The sequence below is a fragment of the Dromaius novaehollandiae genome, chromosome 13, assembly GCF_036370855.1.
Source record: "Dromaius novaehollandiae isolate bDroNov1 chromosome 13, bDroNov1.hap1, whole genome shotgun sequence".
Classification (NCBI taxonomy): domain Eukaryota; kingdom Metazoa; phylum Chordata; class Aves; order Casuariiformes; family Dromaiidae; genus Dromaius; species Dromaius novaehollandiae.
This window is the reverse complement of record NC_088110.1, coordinates 1,232,575-1,252,008: the sequence shown is the minus strand read 5'-3', so window position 1 is coordinate 1,252,008 and position 19,434 is coordinate 1,232,575. Positions and strand designations below refer to the sequence as shown.

General features: G+C 57.4%; 1 protein-coding gene across 1 annotated transcript in view; it reads right to left on the bottom strand.

Moving 5' to 3' along the window:
- Window positions 1–19,434, bottom strand: part of CARMIL2 (capping protein regulator and myosin 1 linker 2) — a 37,698-nt gene that overhangs the window by 1,344 nt on the left and 16,920 nt on the right. Inside the window, exons 19-40 of the mRNA XM_064519321.1 lie at window positions 17,222–17,318; window positions 16,779–16,836; window positions 16,438–16,610; window positions 15,500–15,568; window positions 14,456–14,549; window positions 14,286–14,381; window positions 13,627–13,755; window positions 11,789–11,902; window positions 11,301–11,476; window positions 10,503–10,590; window positions 9,873–10,004; window positions 9,187–9,253; window positions 7,349–7,617; window positions 4,253–4,356; window positions 3,571–3,693; window positions 3,297–3,390; window positions 2,774–2,893; window positions 2,385–2,421; window positions 2,033–2,104; window positions 1,258–1,575; window positions 836–943; window positions 82–198 (exon numbers count right to left, since the gene is read on the bottom strand). Of these exons, the coding sequence (XP_064375391.1) occupies window positions 82–198; window positions 836–943; window positions 1,258–1,575; window positions 2,033–2,104; window positions 2,385–2,421; window positions 2,774–2,893; window positions 3,297–3,390; window positions 3,571–3,693; window positions 4,253–4,356; window positions 7,349–7,617; window positions 9,187–9,253; window positions 9,873–10,004; window positions 10,503–10,590; window positions 11,301–11,476; window positions 11,789–11,902; window positions 13,627–13,755; window positions 14,286–14,381; window positions 14,456–14,549; window positions 15,500–15,568; window positions 16,438–16,610; window positions 16,779–16,836; window positions 17,222–17,318 (2,655 nt within the window). The remainder of the gene's footprint in view (window positions 1–81; window positions 199–835; window positions 944–1,257; window positions 1,576–2,032; window positions 2,105–2,384; window positions 2,422–2,773; window positions 2,894–3,296; window positions 3,391–3,570; window positions 3,694–4,252; window positions 4,357–7,348; window positions 7,618–9,186; window positions 9,254–9,872; window positions 10,005–10,502; window positions 10,591–11,300; window positions 11,477–11,788; window positions 11,903–13,626; window positions 13,756–14,285; window positions 14,382–14,455; window positions 14,550–15,499; window positions 15,569–16,437; window positions 16,611–16,778; window positions 16,837–17,221; window positions 17,319–19,434) is intronic.

Here is a 19,434-nt window from a genome sequence, read left to right as displayed (position 1 = left end):
TGTGGAGCAAGCCATCGCTGCCACCGTGCTCACTTTAGGAAGGGGCAGGGGAGCGCAGAGTCCCCTGTCACCCAGCCTTACCTGTGGTGTCCAAGCATGGGCTGGGCTCGCTGGTCACCTCTGGGTCTGCAAGGGAATTGCGTTTGTTCCTCCGTTTCAGCACAGGTGACCGCCGCAGACGAAGGGGGATCATTACGTCTGGAGGGAACAAAACGCGGCGGGGCATTACGTAAGATGGCTACGTGGTTGGGGCAGCCTGGCGTGAGCTTGAAGGTGAAGCAGGGAGAGGATGGGCGAGGAGCTGAGAGCACTGGCGTTACGAGAGCGGTGGTCTGGATGTGGCCACAACAAACGCGCCTCCCCCAGCATGGTGTAGGAAACAATGTGAAAGGGAAAAGGGGATGGATGGACTTTTGGGTTTTGCCCCCTCTGTTCGTTTGTGCAGGGAAGGTGCTGGAGAGCTGAGCAGGTACTGCTGCACAGCACCCACCTTCCCATGTGTAGCTGTTGTCACCTGCATCCCAGTGCACGCCCAGCCCCTGGGGGCTGCACCGCAGGGCAGGTGCTTGTGCTGCCAGGGTGAAGCAATCCCCTCGCTCCCGTTGTCTTCCTGTCCATCCCACCACGAGCCAGGACAGCGGGGCTTTTTGCTAGGCCTCTGTCACTGCTCGTGCCCGTCTGGCTGAGCAATCCTCGACTGCTGGGCGCTTTATTGAACAGGAGTGACAAGCGCCTCCCCCACCCCGAGACAGCCCCAGCTGCTCTGCCTGTGCCCTTCAGAGCTGGGTGCTTGTGTCTCCCAGCACCTGGGGCTCCTGCTCCAGCTCTGACTTACTCTCCAGCTCCGTCAGGCTGTCTGGCTCCCTGAGCTGGTCCTCGTGGACGGAGACAGCTCTGCGGCTGGTCCCGCTCAGCGCAGCCAGCCGTGGCGTCAGGCGATTGTCTGGAAAAGCCGGGGGGAGCTGCTGGCTTGGGAGACGGTCCCTGCCGCAGGCATGTCCTGCAACACCTCGGCCTCCCCGGCAGCCCCCTCGGCATGCCCTGTGTGCCCAAGCTGTGAGAGCTTAAGGGGCACATCAGGGCTGGACAGAGAAGGGAACCAGCATTTTTAGTTTTTGTAGCTCATTTTCTCCTTAGGGGAGGATGGCTCAAGGCTCAAGTTTCAGCTGACCTCCGTTCCCAAACACCGCTGGCTACTCTAGCCGTGAAGGGGCTCCCCCCTCTTCAGGGCCCTTTCTGCAGCTTGTGCGCCCGTACCTTCAGCGTCGGGGGGTGCTGGCAGGTTCGGCGGGGCGGTGCTCGTGCCTGGCTCCCCGCCGTGGCTGACTCTCCGCAGCAGTGCCGTTGGCGTGCTTCTCCCGAGCCGCGGCAGGCTGCTGCTCCAACCCTCCCGGCCTGTCGGCTCCAGCTGCCCGCTCTGTTCGGGGATGGGGAGGGAGCGCCGGGGCAGGTCTGAGCTCTTCCCCTTCAGCTCCGCATTCAGCTGCTTCCCCAGGGCTTTCCAGGCTGGCCTGGGAGCAGCAGGGCCTACGCTGGGCTCCACCATGTTGGCCGGGCTGCTCCGTAAGGATGTGTCTGTGGGAAACGCAGGGTAGAGCCATGGATATCCCATGTGTAGGGTTTTCCCCCCTGAGTCTGGCTCTGAGGAGGGCTGGGCAGGTCTAGGGTGCTGGGTCTCAGCCTGCATCCACCCATGGGACACAGGGCATGGGTGGGCTTTGGTCCCCAGGGCGAACAGCAGGGCAGACAGCTTGGGCTGTTCTCCCTTGGTTACATACATGGACGGAGATAACAGCTGGATTTCCTGCTGCAATGGCCAGATCAGGGTTGGGCACCCATGGGTGCAAGGGTCCCTCAGCACAGGGTGTCTGTGCCCACCGGCTAGTGCAGCGGTACTTGTTGACTCCCATGCTCTGGCCCCCATACAGTGCTGCTAGATGCTAATGGTGGAGAAAGACTTACCCCCCCGCCCCAGGCCAGTCCTCTGCCCGGGGAACTGGTGTGCTTCCCCCTGAGCCCACGGCTGACCTACCTGTGGACACGGAGTGTGTGCGCACCTTCAGGGAGGGGGGCGGCGAGTCTGCAGAGCTGTCCACAATGTCCCCTGCAAGCACAGGTCACTGGTCAGCATCAGTGCACCGAGTGGGTCACCCCCATGCTACCAGCACCCGGGGAGGTGATTAAACCACAGGGCGAAGCAGCCCTGAGGGGAACTGGTGTTGCTTGGCCCAGTTCCTGCTAGCTGTGTGCCACGGGATGTGGGGGCTGGCCCTGCTGTGAGACATGCATTTGGGAGCCCAAGCGGTCCTAGGGATGCCCAGCTGTGGCACCCTTGGGTCAGGGCCAGGGCTGAGGGAAGCAGGGGGCAGGACGCAGCACCTCACCATCTGAACCGGCTTTCTTGATCTCGCTGTCTTTGTTCTGCAAGAGAAAGAAATCTGGTGAGGCGGAGCTGGGACGGCAGCTCCTGGGCAGATGGGCTGTGACCAGCAGTGTGCTGCCAGGGCTTGAGGGGGGAGTGTGCGTGGGGCGGGTGCATGCTGGTGGAGAAGATACAGATGGCCAGACACCCTGCACTGCCCATGTGCTGCTCTCCTTGTAGAGGGTTAGGTGACAGGATAAAGGCTGAGGGCAGTGGTGGCACAGGCCTGTATGCTGTTAAGTCTGGCCTGGGCAGGGGAGTGAGACTGGGGCCTGCATCACCTTGTCCCATGGGCCACCATCTCCACCTCCCTGGGTGCAAGATGTGTCCCTAAAGAAGAGCTGATCCCACCTGTTGCTTCTTGCCCTCGGCGGCCAGTCCCTTCGTGACACCCATGCGGTGGAGCATGATGTGCACACGTTGCTCGAAGGAATTGGGCAGCTCCCCATCACTCTTCTCCAGCTGCCTCTTCTGCAGGAAAGAGACAGCCATGCCAGGATGTGTGGTGAGGGAGGCAGCACCCCTCACAGGACCAGCAGCACCTACTTGATTGCCTGCCAAATGTGCAGTCCCCCAGCCCCAGTTGTGCCCTGCATTTCCTGAGGCAAGGACACAAGCCGGCAAGGTCTGTGCTGATGTCAGGCTCCCTAGTCATTGCTCAAGGATCCCCACATCCCTGCGGTGTCCAGCCTGCTCTCCTCTCCCTTTCAGCCATGGGCGGGCTGCAGCCCTGTGCCCTGGCTCTGTCCCGCAGGCCCTGATGGCATGCGGCCCCGGCACCATCAGCATCCTCGGAGGCAGCAGCAGCCAGCAGCCAAGCCAGTGACAGAGTCAGCCGGGGTGTCTTGCTGGGGCCTGCCATGGCAGTGCTTACCTTGTCGTGCCTGACCCCGAGCGTGTCCTCATCCTCCCCGGACAGCAATATGAGTGACTGGGACTTGCCCTCCCGTGAGTACTTGGGCCTGATCCTGCGGGCAGAGTCGGGAGTCTGGCTGTGCTCGGGCTCTGCCCGGGGCTCGGCAGCGAGGCCCCCCTCCTCGGACTTGCTCAGTGGCTCTCCTGCCTTGCTGGGGGGCCGTAGGATGTCACTGAGTACCGACCGTCTGCTTTTGGGGGCTGTGACACTGCCCTCAGGCTCCTTCTCGCACCTTGAGCCCCGGCTGGACTTGGGCTTCTTGAATGCAAAAAAGTTCCCAATTTTCTTCTTGAGGGTGCGAGAGCCAGAGGATGCCAGAAGGGCTGATCCAGGGCAGGTCTCCAGTGCCGTGGGGCTGGGGAGAGAGGAGGCATTGGGAAATGTTAGGCCAGGGCTGCTGAGGGGCTGTGTTTCACCCAGGGACCCTGTGCCAGCCCTGGATGCTGGGCCCAGCCCTGTGCAGACCTGGGGAGGCTCTCCCAGTGTGGCCAACCAGACCCTGGTGGATCATTCCCTCCTTGCTATGGGACAGACCCCCCCACAGCCCTTGTACAACCACCCTCCTGCCCAAACTTGTGGGAACAGGGCCCTGCCAGCATCCCACACCCCACAAGTGCCCTCACAATGTCATTCTGCCAGTTTGCCCTTGAAAATACTTTCTGAGGGCAGGCGGAGCTCTGCCCCACCAGGTGCCTGGGGTGAGAGGTGCTGTTTTCCCAAGCATCCCTTTAGCACTTGGCCCCGACCTTGAGCCAGCAATGTTTGCATGGTGGTCTGGGTTGCAGGTGGTGGTGGTCTGCAGAAACGTGGTGAGCCATGACAGCAGGACAGGAGCATGCTGGGGGGTGCCAGCTGCTGGGCCAGCACTGCTGTAGTTGTGGAAGCTGTGGGCACGACCCCCCCCGTTTGCTTACAGCAGCTCCTCTGTGATGAGCTTCTTGGTGAAGAAGTCCTCAAGGCCCTCGTCCACACGGGTGATGCTCCTGTCCTCACTGTTCTCACGGGCCACGGGCTGCACCTGCGAGCAAGCATGGCCATCACCTGGGCTCAGGCCTGAGCAGCAGGGTGGGCAGCAGCGGGTACAGCTCCTCTGCCTGCCACCTCCCGGAAGGCCCCACAGATGAGCAAAAATATACAGATGTGTGAATACACACCACACATGCGTGTGCACACATGCTTCATGTGTACAGGCACACCCTGTCCCATGCGTGTACATATGCAGACCTGTCTGCCATGCCAGGAGAAGGCTTGTGGGTACCAGCGCAGGAGAGGGCCTGGAAACCCTTTGGGCTGGAGGGACTGGCACCCCCATGGACCAGGGCATCCCCTTCCCCGGTCCATGCATCCAGCCTTAAAGCCAAATCAGGATGTTGTCAGGCTGTGACCCAGCCAGGATCCCTTGATGACTTGGCCACTTTGTCAGGCCCCCGTAGATCTCCAAAGCTTCTTGCCAACCTTTCACCCTGCCTGAACAGCCACTGCAATTCCCCTGCTGTGGCCTGCTTGGCTCGGCATTGCCCTCCTCAGCTGTGTCATGCCAGGACCCCTGCTGTGGGGCACTGTCACGTGCTGGGCACTCATGCTCCTGCTCAGCACTGTGGAGGTCTGGTGCCCATGTGCTCTCTGGCTCTCTACCTGTAAGTGCCTGTGTTGCAGGACACCCATGTGGCTCCGTGGTACATCTCTGACCCTCCTTGGGGACATGTTGTGGCAAATCCTGCCTTTGCCAGCCTTGTGGGCACTGAGCATCGCCAAGGACAGCCCTGGCCTGATGTCAGAACCAACTCTTGCAGGGCCAAGGTCAACCAACTACAGCTGGGTCAATCTTTTGATCCTGCTATCCCAGCCTCTTGGGCCCTGTGAAGAGGAAGACTTTGGCAGGGACATTTCCTTGCTTTAAGACCCAAGGAACAGACACTCATGTTCCCTGCTCCTGATGGAGCAGGCAGCTGGAAGCCTAGGAGGGAACTGCTCTGCAGTCAGCCCTCGGGGCAGTGCAGGCTGCATCCATCTATCCGTCCATCTGTCCATCCACACCACCGGGAGGCAGGGGTGAAGGCCAGGACATACAACTCCTAGGAAGGGGTGGTCAGGCTTTGGGAGAGAAGCTGGGCTCTTCTCCTGCACATCATGAGGTAACCCACTCTCCCATGGAGCAGGAGCCATGGATGCTGACTGCAGGCATCAAGGTGCTGTGCTTTTAGGTCTGGAGAGCCCCCAGCCAAGGGAGCCCGTGCTCAACACTCCATGAGAAAGAGGCAAGGCAGCATCCTCTGGGGTGTCCTGCACAGCCTATGCCTGCCTGTGAGCCATGCAGCTGCGCACTCAGGGCTTATTTCATGTCCTGACATCAGCACACAGAGCCTGGTGCTCATCCTCACTGATTTTCGCATGTTGAGTTCAACTCCATCCAACTCGAAGCACTGTGGTCCAGACAAAGGTCAGCCACTCTGCGCCCCAGCAGCAAAACACTCCATGCCATGGCCAGGCCTTCCTTTAGGACCGTGGCACCCGCCAAGCCCTGGCACGGGGCATGGGATCGGTGGCTTCCGATTGACAAGAGGAAGGCACTTGTCTGTCGGTGGCATTTCAATCCATAATGACTTTTCATTACAGCTGGATTTATGCCTCTCAGGATCCATTCCAGGATACAATAGCTGCTTTACCTGTCACATTGCATCCATCAAAGCCTGCCCTCGCAAAACACGCAGACAATATTAGGCAGTGAGTGTGCCTATCCAGAGCGGATTGATGGAGCAGGCGGGCAGGGGCTTGCCTCAGCCTTTCATTTCTCCTTTGATAACAGCAGCAGCTCCATGCCCTGGTGGGACTCAGGCTGGCCGGCACGCAGTCTCTCAGGTGCAGGGAGAAGTGCCAAGGTGACAGTCCTGAGGCTCTGCCCAGCCCGTGCCATGGTAAAACAGCCCTTGCTGCTTCTCCAGCCTCATCAGCTACGAGGCAGCAGTGCTCCGACCTCAGGGCCTGGCCAGGGCGAGCATCACCGTGGACGTGTCCGCCATGGCCTTTCGGCAGATGGCAGGACCCAGCTGTGTCGTGGTGCCACGGAGACGAGGGACCAGCTGGGCCACCTGACACTATGCCCCGGCAGTCTGGGTCTCCAGAGTATGCCTAACTCTTCACCACTTGCTTTGGATGTCAGGGGGGCTGCCTCTGCAGGCCCTTCCAACGGCGGGCGAAGGAGCAGAGACTGCTTAGACAGCAGCCAAAATGCTTCCAGCCTTCTCAAAGCGCTCCACCACAACAGGCGCTGACCTCCCTCCTGCCCCTGCCTCAGTACCACCCCTCTCCCAGGCCTGGTCTCCTCGGTGGAGCCTGGTCCAACTGCATTCAGAAGTTACTTTTTGCTTCCAAAGCAGTCTGAGGCACTGCAAATACATCCAGCAGGTTATGAGCATCGCTCCCTGTACACTCCTATTGCAGGTGTGGGAAAGCTCTGGGGTTAAATCCAGCCATGTCAAGGCCAGCAGAGCCCTGGAGCCAATCCTACAGTAACAGCTTCAGCGCTTTGCACAATTCTGCCAAGGGCCCTGATAGCTGCAATCACATTTCACTGCCGGTGCTTCGGGGCTGATCCGGAAAAGGATTTCTGAATCTTGGGAGAAAATTCAGCGCAGATAGGTAGAGGGAGATGGAGACATTCACAAACAGATCAGCCCTCTGCACGCAAACTATGGGCTTTTTTCTGCCTGTATCTCAGATCCCACAGTTCTGCAGCATGCCAAATTCATCAGGAGGAAAAGAAAAGACTCCCCCAGCCTCCCAGAACCACTGCCTATCCTCCCAGCTCCCCCACCTCAAAGGTGCACACAGCAGCAGCCGGAGTGCGGTATCATAAATCAGTGGCACTCTCCACATCTCATATTCCTGCCTTGCAATAAATGCTGACCGAGATAATTCATCCTGTTGGGGAGAAAAAGAAAAACATACACAAACCAACCCTCCCCCCCACCATGCCACCTGCCTAGTTGGAAAAACAAAACAAGTCTTACATTTGGCTTGCTTGGAGGCTGCTTGTGCCTGCGGTTGGGCCGGGGCCTAGCTTTGGTGCAGTGCTCCAGCTTCTCCCCCTCGGTTGGTAGGTCCATAAGGGATTCGGCGGATGCGGGCTGCATGCGAGGGAGCAAGCTGCTCGCAGGCTCAGCATCCTTTGTGGAGGCAGGGCGTGCCTTCGGCGCCGCGGGGCTGAGTGACAGCGGCGCCCGGTGCGCTTGGAGCCCGCTTGCGTCCCTGCTTGCCTGCAGCTCCAGCTCCGAGAGACCTGCGAGGGCGAGAAGCCCAGGCTGCGAACGGGCCCTGGGCCGGTGCCTCGGCTAAGCCCCGGCGCGGCCCCCGCGCAGCCCTGCCTGCCGCGGCAGCCTTAGCCCGCTCGCAGCGATGCGGAGGTCCGGCGGCGCTGGCTGCACCGCGCCGAGGGGAGGGGAGGGCAGCCAGGCAGCTGCTCCGCGGTTCGTGCGAATGCTGCTGACGGCGGGGAGAGCTTGCGCGTCAGCCTTGGGCAACAGCTTTGCGGCTCGTTTGGGGCCAGATCCTGCTATTCTCGCAACGTAGCAAGGTCTCCAGGAGGGTTTTGCGCACAGCTGGCGAGGCTGAGCACGTGGGATGCTGCGGGGAGTGACGCAAGCGGTACCCCGCAGACAAGTCCGAAGACGTGCACCAAACCCCTCGCGGGCCTACGCCGAGGCAGTGGGAGAGCAGCGCGGGCTGTGCCAGGCCTGGCCCAGCTCGCAGGAAGGACTGCGAGCTACCAAAGGTGCGCTTGGTTTTGTACCACACATAGCACAGCAGAGCCCCAACACACCCGATTGAGGGCAACCATCAGCATTTTGGGAAGACAGACCGGTGTGCAGCCGGGGATTTGATCTGGGACTAGCCCCACCTCACAGTCACTGCCTGAGCCGTCACCTGCCTGGCAGGCGGCTTCCCAGGCTGTTTGGTTACACCAATTACATGTAACCTGGGCAGGGGGATGAGGACGCAGCCAGGCTCAGCGGATGTCAGGGGTCCTCTGCATCCAGGGCAGGCACAGGGATATCTGGATGTGGGGCACGCAGGTCTAGTACGAACTCTGCTTCTGCTGAAGCCTGGGATGCCAATGCCAAACAAGCATCACTGCCAAAGTCCCAAAAAAGAAAAGTCACCAAAAGGCTGGCCATTTTCCTCGGGCCTCCCCAGTCGTCCCCAGGCAGCCCGTGCACACAGGGCTTTGTGGGATAAAACCAGCTGCAGAAAAGCCTGGGACAACTCAGCACTGCTTTCTCTGGGCAGCCTCCCTGCAGCTTTATCTGCAGCCCTAGGAACAGCCTCAGGCAAACCTTCCTCTGCCATGTTGGGATCCTGAGGACCTAAATCACAGCCCCTGGATGTTTTGGGTGGCTCAGCAATGCTCAGTCGTCGGGGTGATCTCCAACACAGCGCAGTGAGATGTCCCTACTAGAGGCATGCTGCTTTGAAGCCTTCAGAGGAGTCATCCAGAAACTTTCCATCCTCTCCTGAGGCAGCAGCGTATCTGGATCCCATCCAGCTCAGAACCCAGGTCAAAAGAGGCCAGCTCTTGCCCACACCACTGTCAGCAGAGTGCCCGATGCTGGGCCTGCTGGCACTGGCAGTCTGCTCCCAGCTCCCCAGGGTCCGTAGCACTGCTGCAGAGGCCCTGCACAGTGGCCTCCCAAATGAATGGCATATGCCCCTGGTGTGAGCTGTGAGCCCCCTGCCACTGCGGCACCCTGACAGTAAGGAGATGGCACACAAGCAGCTCGCTGTTCCAGACCGTAATGGATGCACACCCAACCAGGGCACAGAAGCGGGGACAGCTGTGCGGCAGCCTTACTTCTCACGGTTGGTGTGGGCCGAATGCTCCTGAAATGCTTGTTTTTCCTCCGTAGAGCCGTCTTGTACTGCAGAGAGAGGAGGAGAAAGAGCCTGCTCACAAATCCAGCAATGCTCTTGCTGCCCAGCCGCCAACAGGATGGAGGCAGACAGAGGCCACCACAGGCGAGCACTGTCTGGGAGCCACCCACAGCCTTGACGCTGGCTACGTTTGCATTGGAAAGCAGGTGGCAGTGAGCAGTGTCCTCCTGCCTTCCCCATGGCGGCCAGACCTAGCCAGCCTCGGTCCTGTGCCTGTTGTAACCCCTCTGACACCCCTAAATCCCCAGGGCTGCACCCCCTCTTCTTGGTCCAGTTCATCTTCAGCACCTAACTAAACCATCCTAGGTGCTGACCCTGCTGAACTGAATGTTTTTCTGGCCGTTTCCCCAGTGCTGTGTGTGGGACGCTAGGTCTGGAGGCTGTGCAGACCTGCTCAAACCCAGAGAGGCTGGTCTTAAGTACAGCTCTTTAACTAGTTTCAGCCGGTAAGGCGAATAAAAGGCCTTTAGTGTGGGTATCATGTAGCGGCAGGCTTGGGTCCTCCAGCCACTGCCTGCTGTCAGGCCTGATGGCTCCTGATGTCACTGACGCCTCTGGTAGCCCAGACCCCAGCACAGCACAGCCGAGCAGGGAGCCGAGCCCTACCTCTTCCACAGCGAAGCCTTTCTCAGCGATATCCAGAGGATTTCTGCCCCTCATTGGCATGGCGGCATCGTCTTCAATGGACTCCAGCTGCAGCGATGGGAGGTCCAGCCCGTGCTTGGGGAGGCTCTCTGCCTAAAACGATGAGGAAATCATTAAATCATTCCCTTGGCTGAAGTGCACTCTGCCGCCCTGTGCATGCTGTGCCGCTCTGCTCCCTTCCTGTGCCTGGGATTTGCGAGCGGATTTAGGCCTGATTAGCCAGCTGCCAGCCCTGGCCATGCCCTGGTGCAGCTGCCCTGCTCCTGCCCCATCCAGAGAGCCCTGGTGCATGGGCGGCTGCCGCCCACCTTCCTCCTGGCACCCCCCTCCACCCCCAACACTCCCTGACAGGGGGCAGCTTCTGGACCTCACTCTGGGGTGGTGAGGAGCTGTACAGGGTTAATTCTGCTGTGACAACTGTGGGAGAGGATTACCTGGGAGGAAGAGCAGCCTGAGTGGAAATTGTCCTGCTTTCCGGACAGCAAATCTGCAATCACTGCGTTGGCTGGTGCCTGGCAATCCCAGCATACTCGGACAGCCACCCCACATCCCCATCATGACCCACAAGGGCTGGCACCCCCTGGCACTCACCAGCTTGCACTGGGCAACAGTCAGGTCTCCCAGCACGGCATCCACAATGCAGTCAGCCACAGCCGCTGTGACAGACAGCTTGATTTCACTGGGACCGGAGAGAGGGGTGTCAGAGCTAGCACGGATAAAGCAGCCCTGTCTCAGCCCAGCAAGCGGAGTGGCCAGCATAGGTGTCTTCGTTTTCAGAGAGAGACGTGTGGGTAAGGAGAGATCGAGCTGGGTGGCCGCAGCTCCCCCAAGCCTTGGGCCTGGCTCTGCCAGGAGCTGAGCAGGCGCAGGTGACCCTGGAGTGCATCCTCTTTGCAGGACCCTGCAGGGGAGCTGGAGGCTCAGCCAGAGGATGTCCATGCTGCTGGAGACATGTCAAGGAGGACATGCCGGGCGACTTGCTAGCCAGACATGTGCACCCATCCCTGGTCCCCATGCAGGGAGCAGGACCTGGAGCAGGTGCTGGCCATGCCCCGGCAGGGACAGAGGATGCCAAGCACCTCCTCTGCAATGCTCAGGGCTCCCCTTTCTCAGCAGTGAGGATATGCCTACATGAACATCACCTCTCACTCCCCGCCACTGAGGACTTCCCAGCTCCCCAGGGACTTGTGGCAGTGGGTCTGAGCTGGATCAGGTTGGGAAATGAAGCCAAAGCTGGATAAATGCAGCAGCCGGGTCCCTCTGCCCCACACTCTCCCTGGCAGCACACCGCATGGGGTGGCTCTGACCTTGAGCTACGCCGTGAGAGAGGGTGCAGCAGTCCCTCAAATGTGCAGCTGAGCAAAAAGGGAAAAAAGTCATGTCACCCACTTCAGCTTGCTGAAGACATCGGTGACCATCTGATCCAGGACGGAACTGAGGTTGAGGTGGTCCTGGAGGTAGATGCACTCTGACATGGCATTGACCAGCTGGTCCCTGACTCCTCTCTTCTGTACCATAGCCGGGCACAGGTTGTGCACTGTGTCCAGCACTGCCTGCATGATTGCCTGTGGCAGACCCAGAAGTTAGGGGGAGGAAAAGGGAATTTTCTGCATCTTTTCTACCAGAATTCAAATGCTTTCCTATTTGTCTCAGGAGATGTTGTGTACAGGGGGGGACCTGGGTGATGGAGGCTATGGAAGGGGCGCAGCACGTGCACTGCTGGAGCACACTGAGTGTCAGGCTCAGCGCAGCTGGCATCCCTTTGGCAGGGCAGTGCCTGCATCTGGGGCTTCACCACATCTCAGGCTGAGGCTGACAAGTGTCTCATGCCACTGATGGCTCCCTGCTTGCTGCAGCAGCTCCCAGCAGACACCCACCTGGATTTCCCGGCCGCAGGCCTGGGACGCTTCCTCTGTGAGACACTCCATCCTATGCTGCAGCTTGCCGTTTTGGTACGGGGTGTTTCCTGCTTCATACAACAGAGGCAAAATCTGCAAGGGGAGGAGAGAAAGTGTGGATCAGCCCAGAGCAAATTATCTTTATTCTGCTTGGCCATGTATGGCAAGTGCAGTCCTGGTCCATGGCTGCCCTATAGCAAAGCACTCCTCGCACTAGTTGGGGACACCCAGGGATCTTCCAGCCCCACTGGGCTGGGATTGGGCTCCCTGGCCTCTCTGCACTCTTCTCCCCCTCGGCCAGCCCCTGCCCACTGCCCCCAGAGTCCATTGGTCCTCCTTCTCTCGTTGTGCCCAGCCAATCTGCTCTGTCACTGCTTATCTTTTCCTATCCCTTCTGGCATCACTGCAGCATCAGCACTGTCTTCTTAAGTTAAATCTCACTAGAGGCCTTCCCTAACCCAGGAAGCTGATGAGCAACCTCTTTCTCACCCTGTTGCAGGGATGCATGCTCACCACGCACAACCATTTGTCCCCAAGATTTGGAGAACAGCACCAGGTCCCTGCAGAGCATCCTCACCATGGTATAGCCTCCAGGTGCCACCAGGAGACTTGGCAGTGAGTGGTGAGAGCCCTCCTCTCCCCATCTGCAGTAGCATTTCCCACCCTGTAAGGTCCCATTTTCTGTAGGCTGTTGTGATGGTCTGTATCTGAAGCAGTTCTGTCCTGAAAACACCCAGTGCAAATCCTTTCTGGTGCAGCCTCGAGGAAATCCTGCCCCCCAGCAGCCCCCTGAATCTCCCGTCTCTCACAGGCTGCTCATAGGTTTGTGCAAATTTTCCCTCATGCCGGGATGGCGAGATGCAGCATGTCTCTTGGGACAACCCAGTGGGGCTAGGAAGGCACCATGGCTCTTGGCCTCACTGGCCTACGTAGAGACAATCGCCACACAGGGACAAGGACATAGTGCCAGACTTGGGTTGGGGGCACAGGCTCAGGTGTGTGGAGGGAGTCATACCTCTCCCCTGCAACAGCAGCTGATGAGAAGGTAAGTGACAACACTAAGGAGAAGATGCCCATCAGCTGGATTAAACAGTAACCAGGGGGTTGCCAAGAGACTTGAGAGGAAAAAAAAAAAGGTGGCAGTTTGAAAAGAAGTATAGAAGAAGAAGGAAAATGTGTAACTGGGAGAGAGAAGTGGGAACAGCAGCAGTTCAATGGAGTCTAACACTGCCAGGAGGGGCCCCACCAACATCATGGCCTGGTGGACCATTCTCCCCACCATGCTGTGGGAGGCTGCATCCAGCCAATGGGGCTGAGGGTATGGGGATCCCCAAGGAGGGACTCTCTGGGGGAACATGAGAGTTTTATCACCGATGTGGGCATCAGCAGATTGTAAGGAGCAGCATGGGTGGGCCCAAAGCCAGAGCATCCACAGCTCCCAAAGGAGGGTGGTGCAAGCAGTGGCATCTCCTTCCTGAACAGCGGGTGCGCTTGTAACTCACAGTTCCCGGGGGGTTGTGCACACAACTGTGTGTATCTCTGTGTGTGTGGATTAGAATATTTTTGGATTTGTTATAGAGGGGGGTTCAGAAATTTGCAGCTGTTTTTTAAACATTTTAAAAGCATAATGTGATGTATTTCTGTTGCATTGATGATACTGATCTTGAAAATACTGTTTGCTAGTTAAATATATCTGCTAAATAGACTGCTTTGATCTTGGATTTAAGCCCGATGAGTTGACCCTTTTTTTTCCCCACAACAGGAAGGTAAGGCAGAGGGAAGGCAACCCCAGTTTTCCTGGAGTGCAGCAGACTTACACTGACAGACAGGTTGGCATTCTTGATGGCTTCCTCTGCAAAGAGGATGTTGGCCTCCACCTCCCTGCCCAGGCAGGAGCTCAGGATGTCAACATGCTTCTGCACGCTGAGGCAGATTTCATTCACCATCTGGAGCACAGAGGAGATGCTGTCATGCACCGATGCCTGAGCAGCGCTGTGAGTCTCTGTCCTTTCCGTGATTTCCCAGGAGAAGGACACATGGGTGCTGCCCAACTGGGCAGTGGGAGCAAATGCAGGTAATCCTCCACAAGGTATTCAGTGCCTAGTGACCAGGGATGCTGGACAGCAGGGATTTTCTTGCAAGCATTTGTTGAGCACAACATGAAGATGGCAGCATATTGTGTGCGGGGAGTTGGGGGGGGGGGGGGATGAGCAGTGAGATATCTCAGCACCGAATCTGCGTGAAGCACAGGGAAGAAGCCAGGATGGCTCTCTGAGTATCTCAGCCCCATTCCCTCCTGCCCAGCCCTGCTCTTTCTGAACTGGGCTCAGGAAAAGTGAAAAGGGGTCTATGCTGCTTGCAAGAGTCAGCATAAGCTGGCCAGAGGTCTGCTTTGCTGTGCTGCACTAGCCAAGATTACCCGTGCTGGAGCAGAGCAGTGGCTGCACACCCAGATGTGGCGTTTCCAGGTACTCACCTGTTCAGAAGAGGTGGTCAGGATGCCCTGCTGCAGCCGGAAGGTTTGTGTGGGCAGCGTGCGCCGCATTTGGTTCCTTGTCAGGCAGGACTGGATCTGCAGCGTGTAAATAGCCCCATGAGGAGATATCTTGGGCATCCCAGCCCAGCTCCCCCAGCCCCCAGCCCCACCTTGTGCACCGCCTCCTCTGTTTTCTCGGGGTTGCTCCGATACGCCTGCACCACATCATTCATTGGCAGCGGCATAGACTTGAGGGTGTAGTTCCTGTGAGGCAACGGCGCAGGTGAGCAAGAGGACAGTGGCACTGCCAGCCCCTTTACTGCAGGCAAGCACCTACATGGCATCTCCTGCCTCGCAGCGGCAGAGACCCTGGCACATCAGTTTCGTGGTTTTGTCTCCACCATGAAACACGAGCATGGGGAAAGCATTTCCCTGCTGACGTAATGTAGCTTCCCAGGCTTGTGGGGATGACTGAGCTCGAGCAGATGAGCAAAATCTGGCAGAGTCATGGTGGCCACCCATCTGCACTCTCTGGCCACTCTGACTGAAGCCCTCTTGGCTCAAACCACTGGCGCCCATACAGTGTTGGCCTCTCTGTGCATCTGCATGGCCATGTATGAGAAACCACAGTGGTCTCAGTAGGTGAACAACCTTTTTCCATCTTTTGTGGGCAGGAGAGAGTGGAGTGCCAGGTCTCCACAAAAAACAACCTATGCCTGAACAGATCACACTGTGCTCACCATGGGCTGACTTTGGTATGGTTCAGAGTGATGAAACTCTGTGCTAGGTTGGGATACAGAGCCCCAGCACTCCTGATGCAGGCTCTCAGCTCTTGTGGGTACCACAGCTTAAGAGCAACACTTTTCCCTCTGGCTGTAAAACTTGTCCCTCCATCCTCTTAAGTGATGCATGGTGCTGGAAGGAGGAAATGTGGGCCACAGCCAGCCCTGGGGCTCTGCAGCAACAGAGATTATTAATGAAGATGATGTCAACAAGTGGGTTACGGGTTGCTTTGAAGGCTGCAAGAGCAGGGCCATGTAAGGACCCCACTGCATGGAAACTACCCCAGGCCCTGTTTCCAACCCACTGGCTCTGTGTGAGATGCACTTGCTGCATTTGGTGGGAAGAGGGCCTAGAGATGGTGATATCCTGGTGCTAGAGCCTCTTGTGCATGGTGATAGCAGAGCAGGACAGCCAAGACACCTCTTCTCTACCTCTCCAAGGCTTGAGCCACCTCCAGGAGTCCATGGCCAGTTGTGTTGTTCCTGTCCCAAACCACAGTCCTGCAAAGATGACAAGAGTGAGCCCTCTCCAGACCAACACAGCATCCCATGTCAGCTCACCAAGAGGGACACCCAGCTGCTTCCCAGGCAGGGACTGAGAGCTGGCATGGGTGGTGTCTGGCTGCCAGGAACCGGTGGGGCCATGCCAAGCCATGCCTGTTCTGCTGAGTGCCAGGAAGCCTCAGCCAAGCTGACTCCACACACCAGGAGGCAGGGAAATGGGGTTAAAAATCTTAACCTCATGATTCAAAAGCTAAACTTCTCCCTTGCAGAGGGCTGCAAAATAGCTGGATGTCTGGAGGGAGTGCAGGGCAGGACGGCCTTACTCAGACAGGCATCACTCTGCTGGCAGGGATAGAGGTCCAACAGAGGAACGTCTCCAGCTGGGAGACATTTCCCAACTCCCTGTTCCCTGCATAAACCCCTGCCTTTCCTTTTCAGGCAGAATTTGTTTTTTTTTTAAAAAAAGACATTTTAGGGACTGAGAACTGTTCTCTGCCATCTCTGCCTGGGGCACTGATGACAAAGCCTGGATGAGCAGTGACCAGCAGGCTCCAGCTCCAGCATCCTGGTCTGCATGGGAGCCTGGAAAAGAGCTGGCAAGTGCTGGTGTGGAGCTGCCATACAGGGCAAGAGATTTAACTACTATCATGTGTCAGCACCAGCAGCTGGCTGGCGTGAGAGTGAGATACGGCCACAGCATCCAGCTGCTCACTGGGAACGGCTAGGGTTGCATCTGTGGTTACAAGGAGCCGCAACAAGCCTCCTTCAGCGGCATCAGCATCGCAACAAGGACTGTCGTGTTGAGACTACCCAGCACAATGTGGGAAGGATGCCCACAGAGGGAGGCGCAAGCGGCCCGGTGCTACCTGAGCTTCGTGTTGATTTGCAGGGCTTTGGCTAGCATCTTGGCACCAGTGTCTCCCATGGCGTTGCCACTGATGTCAAGAGCAATGAGGCTGGTGTTACTGCCCAGGGCACTGAGCAGGACGTTGGTTCCCAGCTTGAGGCGCGACTCAGCCACTGACAGGGACTGGAGCGTCTGGAAGGGGGAAAAGGAAGGAGAGATGTGTCTGTCATGCTAAGCTGGACGGCATCCCTGGAGCAGAGTCTGCACAGAGCCCTGGAGTCACGGTGGTTGATGAGAGGCAGGGCACAGGCGGGATGGCTGGGGCAGGTAAGGGCCTCTGGTCAAGCAGGAGATACTTACACAGTCATCTTCTTGGGTGATTTGGACAATGCGGTGCAGGACATCCAAGAGCCCATCTCTGCAGGAGAGGCAGATAGTTATACATGCATCCCAGCACCTCTTCCCCCAGAGTAGCATGGACAGCTGGCAAAGCTCAATCCTCCCACCTTTGTCCAAAGCCACCAGACACCTGTCAGCCTCCTGTCTGCCTCCTACCCACATTTCAAGAGGCTGAAACCTGTGTCTGTGATGCCTGCACTCCAGCAAGGACTGGGTCAGGAGCAGGTGACAATTCCCCCCATAAGTCCCTGGTACAGTAGAGCAGGCAGGCCTCTGGGGGAAGATGAAGCAATCCCTGGCATTCCCGACCGGCCCAGGGCTCACATGGAGAGAGAGGAGTGAGGTGAGCACTTGGTGCTAGGGCAGTCCCTGGCCTGGGGACAAGTGCCATGGGTTGCACTTACTTGGATTTGATGTTAAAGTTTTTCCCCAAAGAGACATGCCTAATGGACTTGCTTCTGCCAATGGACAGCACCAGTGTCACCATATCAGAGTCAAAACCTGTGAGAGATGAGCAAGCAATGACACACCAATAGGATGCTGTGAGCGATCAGACCACAAAGGCTGGACGAAGGTGGCTGTGTGTGGCCCACCAAGGGCGACCCGCAGAGCTGCCATGCTGCCACAGCAGGATAGCAGAGGGGCACCCCAGGCAGATCGTGAAACTCTTCCTCCTCTTCACGGCTCCCCCATGGAGGGCAAAGACCTGTTCATCTGCTCTGGAGGGGGCAGGTAGAGCCGGGGGCTGCGGGGTGTCTCACCCAGCAAACACGTATCCTCTGTGAGAGTCCTGCTGTTTGGAACTGGGGTGGCAAGGCTGTGCTGAGCTGCAGGGAGCACTGATGGGGCTGGAGAGGGGCTGGCTTTCTGCTGCCTTCCCCATCTCAGCCCTGCCCCAGGAGGCAGCCAGCCATCCTTCCTGCAGTGGATGCCTGCACCCCCATCCTCATGGCTGCAGGGTGGCATGCAAAAATACTGTAAGAGCTGCCTGATCTTTGCAATACTGGCACTGCACTGGCCATGGCCAATGTTTTAGGGGCATATGTCTGTCTTTCCCTTTCCTTTTTTTAACTTTTACTGGAGCACAATGGAGCAAATGACTGCTGTTAGTAAGCGAACGCTGCAAAGTCTGCGGTGCTGAGATATTAGCTGGAGCACTACTGGACTGTGTGCAGCTCTTACGCACTCACTGTCCCTCCAGCACAGTTGCTGTTTGGGGAAAGGCAAAGTAAAGCTACATGTTGGAAAAGGTTGGCTGGAGATTTTTGGAAGGCAACAAGCTTTTGGAGCATTTGCAGGTCAGGGCAACCATGAGCTGATTTTGTACAAGTTTCTGATTGGCTGCAGAACACGTCAGCTTTCCTAGAGTGATCCAGCTATGGAGGCACTGCATGATCTATTATGAGATCTTTCTGAGGCCAGTTTAAGATGTTATAAGGACTTGCAGGTGGAATTTAAAAGGTAGCAGAACTCATATTTGTGATAAGCAATATTGCTCTCTCGCAGCCCTGTGGCTTCAGAGGCTGAAGCAGGATGAGGTTAGATGAGGGCAGGGAACTCCTGAGGATGGATTGAAAGAGTTTCAGCCCAGACAGGGCTTTTAAACATTTTGCCTAACTTCAAAACCTGAGCTTGAAATGTTAGATTACTTTGAATTAAGTGAACTGAACAACTTTGTGCCAGGAGAGATGTGAAATGAGAATTACACAGATCCTGAGGCAGTAGAGGACAGTGGCCAAAGAACTTGTCCCATGTCCTGTGATGAAGATGCTATCTTCGGCTGAGGCTTGACCGGTTCCATCCAGTACCGCAGCACAGATGGAGAAGGATTGCCCCTCTCTTAGTGATACTGGGACACACAAAAGCCCTGGCCAGTGCATGGAAAAGAGCCTGCGTCATGGTTACCCACTCTACTTAAAGCAAAGCTGCCTGGGGAGCTGAAGGCTCAGAGTACCTGCCCTACACCTGGGCTCTCAGAAGCTTTAGCCCTTTTTGGCATCATCTCCAGAGTCGTCCCACATCCCGAAGCAGCTGTGGTGCAGAGAACCAAGTCAGCTTTCCCCATAGAATCACAGAACCATTGGCCTTCTTGGCCACGAAAGCACATTGCTGGTTCATGGTCAACTTGTTGTCCACCAGGACTCCCAGGTCCTTCTCGGCAGAGCTGCTCTCCAGCAGGTCAGCCCCAGCCTGTACTGGCTGTACACGGGGTTATTTCTCCCTAGGTGCAGTCTCTCTGCACTTGCCTTTGTTGAACTTCATGAGGTTCCTCCGCACCCATGTCTCCAGCCTGTCAAGGTCCCTCTGAATGGCAGCACAGCCTTCTGCTGTATCAGCCACTCCTCCCAGTCTCAAGTCATCAGCAAACTTGCTGAGGGCGTGCTCTGTCCCTTCATCTAGGACATTGTATCATAAGTCATAAGTTGAACAGGATTGGATCTAGTATTGACCCCTGGGGGACACCACTAGCTGCCGGCCTCCAACTAGACTTTGCACGACTGATCACAAACCTCTGAGCTCTGCCATTCAGCTGGCTTTCAGTCCACCTCACTGGCTGCTCATCTAGCCTGCACTTCGCCTTGCCTGTGAGGATATTATGGGAGACAGTGTCAAAAGC